At 37.7% G+C, this 7,061-nt stretch overlaps 1 protein-coding gene across 1 annotated transcript; it reads right to left on the minus strand.

Annotated features, from left to right (window-relative positions):
• Nucleotides 1-6,297: 6,297 nt before the first annotated feature.
• Nucleotides 6,298-6,723, minus strand: LOC102156642 (cytochrome c oxidase subunit 6B1-like). Its single transcript, XM_038584252.1, has one exon. The coding sequence runs from the start codon at nt 6,694-6,696 to the stop codon at nt 6,436-6,438; it is 261 nt and encodes an 86-aa protein (XP_038440180.1). The 5' UTR covers nt 6,697-6,723; the 3' UTR covers nt 6,298-6,435.
• Nucleotides 6,724-7,061: the final 338 nt, after the last annotated feature.

The raw sequence follows: 7,061 nt of genomic DNA on the forward strand, positions 1-7,061 counted from the left end.
TGGAGCTTTTCATAAGGAATCCTCAGACTGGACTTTCAAGTCTCTGGAGGCTAGGAAGCCGAGCCAAGGCCTTGTTCAAGGAAAACAGATTCTTACTGAACTTATGCAAGCACATATAATGTCATGAAAGTAAGAACATTTTATAAGAGTTTCTGAATGCTGGAGGGATCAAGTAGGGAGAAGGACGTAAACGTTTCAAGCTTTGTTGCAAAGATACACTCTACCAAATTGCTGTAAATTACAGAGAGCTTAAAAGAGGAAAGGGGTCCTTTAAATCTTGAAAACAAAATGCTAAAGAACTAGCAGTGTTTTAAATGAAATCCTAAAAAGTTATAACCATTGGGGTGCCTGGGTGGCTCAGGGGTTGAGTGTCTGCCTTTGTCTCAGGGTGTGATCCTGGGATCGAGTCCCACATCAGGCTCCCCACAGGGAGCCTACTTCTCCCTCTGCCTGTGTCTCTGACTCTCTCTGTCTCTCATGAATAAATAAATAAAATCTTTTAAAAAATGTTAGAACCATCTTCATCAGGTCATTCAGTCCCTCGTAATGATTCCTGCTTTGCTCCTTAGGTTAGCAGCTTTATGAATCAATCAGTTTTCCATCAGAGTTTTAGAAATTCTTTCTTTTTTTAAAAAAGATTTTATTTATTCATTCATGAAAGACACACATACACACACAGAGAGAGGCAGACACACAGACAGAGGGAGAAGCAGGCTCCATGCAGGCAGCCCGAAATGGGACTCGATCCCGGGACTCCAGGATCATGCCCTAGGCCAAAGGCAGGCGCCAAACCACTGAGCCACCCAGGGATCCCCCGAGTTTTAGAAATTCTTACCCAGTTTGGTGTCGTGATCCTCAAGTTCTCAGAAACCTACATTAGAGAGTACTTGTCAGGGTTTTTTCCATGAATCTCTTTGAAGATGGAGTATTTCTGTTCATAGTTCAATGTAAATGCTCTCAGAGAAGAATCAAGATGAAAGCAATAGCTGTCTGTAAATGGCCAAAGACTTAAAAGTGGCCATGGTTAAAGATCTGATGAGAATTCATTATAATGCAATTGACAAGGGAATGTGGTTATTTCTGTGCCATACTTTTTAAAATTATAACTGATATCATTATACTAAGACCTATGAGATTTTAGGAATTTCATACAAATATCCCCTATAGAAAGTTTAGCATCACCTCTTATTTATTTATTTTCCATCAAATTTAACATGTACAAAAAGTTACATAGCTGTAAAAAATATGAACTCTTTTTTTTAAATATTAACTCTTTTAATACAGAAGACTCAGTTTTCTTAAATAACGAAAGACCCGACAAAGACAAAACACAGAATCTCAGTTTTCAAGGCAGATCACATTAAAGATAAAGAAAAAACTTTGCTTACAATTTCTTATTAAAAGCAGATCAATAATCTAACAGAAAACCAAATTCAAATATTACAGCAGTGTACTTTTGATATTAAAACTCTCCTTTTTTTTTTCTTTTGTAGCTTAAAGAAATCCATTCCAGTCTTAGACTCAACCACACATAAAATTCCTTTCTCAAGATTCCTCTCCCACAAACCTTCTACCACTTTCCGTATCCATTCAACTTTTGTATCTTTTTCTCTTCTTTTTCTGGAACAATTATTTTACTTCAGGACAAAATTGCTCTCCTTTTTCTTCACCAAAAACCAACCAACCAACCAACCAAACTCCTTCATGTCCTTCAGGCCTTTCCTCATTAAAAAAACAAAAAAAAAACAAAAAAAACACAACTATTTTCCTAATCTACTCTTCACATACATTGTTTTCATTCATTTTTTATTATTTCTAGCATTTTATTTTTACATATGGATTATAAATTTTAACTCTTAGTGATCTTTAGTAATCTTAGTTATCTTTCCAGAGAAACCTCAGAAGCAAGCAATTGTGAGCTATCATATATAAGCATCCTGTATTGGAGTAGCAATTTGTAAATACATTTCATAATTTCTAGAAGTGTGTTCTTCTTTAAAATAAAAATTTCAGGACACCTGTGTGGCTTAGTAGGTAAGTGTCTGATGCCTGATTTCCTCTCAGGTCAGGATCTCAGGGTCCTGGGATCCAGCCCCACTTCAGGCTCTGTACTCAGTGGGGAGTCTGAGGCTTTCTCCTTCTCCCTCGGCCCTTCCCTGTCTCCCTCAGATAAATAATCTTAAAATTTTTTTTTCAATGTAGCATAACACATGTTTACTAATAAACCTAAATATCTCTTGTCTCTCTATAAGAATTAAAAGCCCAAAGTAAAATATACATATTTGTCATTTAATGCTTATCTTATTTTTAAATGACTTACATATTCAATAAATATCTATTATTTAGTCCAACTTAGAAAATTTTCCTATTTACATTTATTTAATAACTTGCTTTTACAATTAGGTTTGGATTAGACATTAAACAGCTAACCATTATCTTATGATATTTTTCATGTTGACAAATTTTGAAGACACACCCGCTTTATGAAACCAACAAACTTAAACTAGCTTTTATTTATCAAAGATTATCTCAGATCATGTGAACTTGAAAATCATTTAGGCTAGTTTCTGTATTTCTAAGAATATACTTGATTCATAGTAACACCTAATTTTCTTTAAAAAGCTAAGTAGAGCTCTGTACAAATACACTTTGGCAAAATCATCTGGAGGTAGAAAAATATCATATCTATAACACACATACATACACATACATAAACATACAGAAAGATACAAACAGAGATCTTATAGTTTTTGTTTAAAAAGTTTTAGCCATGACTCAGGGATAAAACTCAAAAGAACAATTGTATCCAAATTATGTTTTAACAGATGAACTAAGTTAAGGTTACTTGCTCAGATGACCAAAGGTTTTTTTTTTTTTTAATTAAATATTTTTATTTGTATGCTATAAAGTTTTATTTTATTTATTTTTTTTTTCATGCTGTAAGGCTTTAGAGCTATTTTTGGAGTCACTTTATCTTTTAGAAACTTCTCTACACCAATCAAATAATGTATTTCATTGTCCCTGAGAGGTTTGGAATCCTTTCTTTTAAGGATGTCCCTTATGGTGGATTTATCTGAGTTCGATTTCCCAAAATAGCCACTACAATTTCAAAAGTTCACTCATTTCCCAAAAAGCGGTCCATAGGACAACTGGAACCCATCTCTGTCTTTAGATACCCTAATGGGGGTACATGGGTGGTTCAGTGGGTGAAGCATTTGCCTTTAGCTCAGGTCATGATCTCAGGGTCCTGGGATTGAGCCCCACCTGTTCAGTCTCCCTGCTCAGCAGGAACCTGCTTCTCCATCTCCCATCTCCCTCTGCTAACCCCCACCCTGCTTGTGCTGTCTCTCTCTCTCTCTCTCAAGTACACTTAAAAAAAAAAAAAAAGATAACCTACGAAGTTTTAACTATGAGGATCCCTGTTTTCCAACAGCTATTAAAAAATACAGGCAATCACGTTTCCCCTACTTTTGAACAGAATAGAATGACTTCCCAAGAAGCTTTAACAAATAAAATCAGAAAGCAAGCATGCACAGAACAGTGGGAGGCTCAGAATGCAAAGACAGAGGAGCTTAGGTCCAAGAGAGACCTTCAAATTTCAGGGTTGATGAGAAAGCAGTGAGCTTGTGGGCTCTCTGGGTACCAGCACCCATTTGCTTGCTGTCCTCAGACTCATTGGGGGTCTTTTTTGGATCTCACTTCTCATGCCATGGAATGGCAAAAGTTCAGAAATAACAGAAGTAAAGCCACTGAATCGCCAGAGTAGACATGAGTAAGAGATTACTGTGCATACACCAAAAAAGACAGTTTGTAAACAAGAAGCATTCAGATTAAAATATGGAATGAGGCTCAGCAGATATTGTGATAAAGCAGCTTATATAGTGAGAAAGCAGGGATTGATTAGAATATTAGAATTTTCTTAAATGATAGGAAATTAGCACTGATTACCTCACATCAACCTCGGGAAACGGTTTGAGTTTTGCTTAGGATTTTCAGAGGCACAAGCAAGAAATGACCCAGGTCAAGTGAGCCTTGCAAAATAAGCTAAATTAAGCTTTGTTTGTATGACTCAACTGGTTTTGTCTGCTTGGGGGAATTTTCAAGGCTGGTTTCTGTTTGCATTTTATGTTAACCCAAGTTCTTTTCATATTCCAGATCTCTGACTTTCTCTTCTGCTCCATCTCTGATTTCCCTGAAAGTGACAAATGGGAACCTGCTTATGTTGGTCATTCTCGGTGGGTAGTTTAGTTTTCTGTTGTTTGGTTTCTCTGCTTTGTGAGGTCAACACTTCACAGACATGATGCTATCATCAGCTGAAGAATTCATGAACTCAGGGAAGAGTTAAGAGCAAAACCTAGCTTTCCTACAAGGGGACTGTTGGTCTAAAGTTTCAGTTGACCTGGGGTGGCCAAGGTGTGAGCTGCAATCCTTCTTCTGGATGGGAGGCCCATTTGGTCTTTATAGGACACCGGTTTTCCCAAATGGACTTAGAAGAAAACCCAATCTCATCTTTTTCATCAAAGCTTCAGAAGACTCAAGATTAGACTGAATCTCGTGTTGCTTTCTGAAGGAACAATGCCTTGTGAGAGCTGGTTTTAAGTATGGGATGGTGTTTCCATTCAAGTCAGACCACTAAAGCAAGGGATTTGAGTTAACCGGTTGCTGTGTGTTGTTGAGAGATCCTCACCAGAAATCAAGATCGTCTCCTCTTCCCCTCTCCCACCCAGTGCAGCAATCAGACCCTGAGCAGATGTTTTAAGTTTTAAGCTAGAACAGCCATTCTTCTGAGTAGAGATGGACAAGTAGAAGGAAGTGTGAGAGCTCTTCTAGTCCCTCATGGCTTTGGACACTGTACAAGTAATTTTGGCTCCCTTTTCCTCATCTGGACAATTGGAAGTGACTGTTTTCTAAATCCAATTCAAATCTAACCTTTTGTGTAAGATGGAAAAGATCGTATGCATGAGAGTAGTTAGCATAAGGGAACTTCTTATTAGACAAGGAACTGGTAATTGCCAGAAGCAGCTTCCAGGCATCAAATTATGGATAGTTCCAGAAGGGTGTGAAAAATATTACCAGTTAAGATGAGCAAATTTAAAGAACAAGTTGAACTTCATGGTTTGTTTACAGCTTTCGGTGGCTGAAAAGACTTAGAGCAAAAGTTGCTTGGGGAATTTCCAGGGACATGTTTCTTCTAGTTTTTATAGTAGAGATGTCAGAGCCTCAATATCCTTATTCGAAGCACATTATGGATTATCTATTCTGAGTGTGTCAGTCTGAGGATTCTTTTTAACATTTAGTTGCTTGCTGTTGATTAATTGTTCTCAATATTGTTCTCAACACATTGCATGTTCTATCAATTGAGTTAAATTGAAGGTATATATGTATATGTGTTAATGGATAGGATAGTATGTGACAATGTGTGTGTGTGTGTGTGTGTGTGTGTGTGTGTGTCTGTGTGTGAGTAGTAAAAACCTAGGTGGAAAACTGGCACATCTACATCTACTTAGGTACAATGAAATTTTTATTCAGGCTAAATAACAAATTTTACTTTCAAAAGTAAAACACAAAACTACTTCCAGATTTCAAACAGTAAATTAAGAATTAAAAAGTTACATAAATATCTTTAAGTGCTTAAAAAGTTTTTTTTTTTTATTTTCGAACCAAAATGTGTTTATTTTTCCATGGATTGCTTGAAACCCACAATAACCTGTTCTTAACTGAGAATTGCTCTCTTTTGTGAAAAAATATTCCCACTTAGGGCTTTTAACATTTAAGAGTAACATTTTTTTGGGGGGGTACACAATTTTATTTTTATCATTTATTATTTTTAAAGATTTTATTTATTTATTTATTCATGAGAGACAGACAGAGGGAGGCAGAGACACAGGCAGAGGGAGAAGCAGGCTCCATGCAGGGAGCCTGATGTGGGACTCGATACTGGGACTCTAGGTTCATGTTGTGGGCTGAAGGCAGGCACTAAACCACTGAGCCACCCAAGGATCCCCAATTTTTATTATACTATTTCCATGTGGTTCAAAAATTACATAAGAAAAGTTTTTTTTGAAATTGTATAGATAATAAAGGGGAACATACAGATAAATTTTTGCACATACAGGGGCCTGAGGCTATAATCACTCACTATACTGTCTAGTATAGAGAAGGTGATCAGTTTAGTAATATAAAACAAAGCAAAAAAGAAAAAAAACAATCCCCCTGAAGTCCCTCTTATTGCTCAAGGTATTAATTCCCATCCCAGCTTCTTGCCTGATCACCCAGTTCTTTTACACATACACAGTCTTACACTTTTCCAACGAGTATTTATTATTAGTTAAGCCATGATTCAGGATCCCAGGGTGGGGATCACCATGTACCCAGGTCCCCCTTCACCACCCTGGGAGAAGGATGGAGGACAGAGGAGAGGTGGGTGGAACCAGTTCAGATCTTCCCAGAAAATGTGCCTTCTGTCCGGCGGTCATCCCAGGCTGACACCCAGGATATGGGGCAGAGGGACTTGTACACACACCGGTACCATTCGCACACGGAGACATCACCCCTTTTAGCAGTCATTGTCTTCTCACAGCGGTGGAAGTCCAGGTTGTTCTGCCAGCAGTTCCTAGTCTGGTTCTGGTTGGGGAAGTGGCTGTCAAAAGGGGGAGTCTGGTAGTTCTTGATTTTGGACCTGATGTCTTCTGCCATGGTGCTGATTCTAAAGACACCCCTGCAGCACCTTGCAGCTCAATGTGACCCTCAGCTAAGAGTAACATTTTTTTTAAGAGTAACATTTTTCAGAGTAGTCATACTAAACTTATTTCTAATGTTTATATTAGATGTCACGAATATATCAGAACTGTAACCCAATGAACCAATGTGAGTTCTCTCCTTGGTGAGTCACAGATACACAACAGGTGGAAGTGTCCCACAAAGAAAACTTTATTTGCAGCAAATAAGATTACCGAGAATAACTTCCAAAGCTGTAACTCCCTGAACAAGGGCGGATGAGTCCCTTTTATTGAGGGTTAGGGTGACTAGTTAGGGAAGCCTTGCCATCAAATGTAGAGGTG

The sequence above is a fragment of the Canis lupus genome, chromosome 35, assembly GCF_011100685.1.
Source record: "Canis lupus familiaris isolate Mischka breed German Shepherd chromosome 35, alternate assembly UU_Cfam_GSD_1.0, whole genome shotgun sequence".
Classification (NCBI taxonomy): Eukaryota; Metazoa; Chordata; class Mammalia; order Carnivora; family Canidae; genus Canis; species Canis lupus.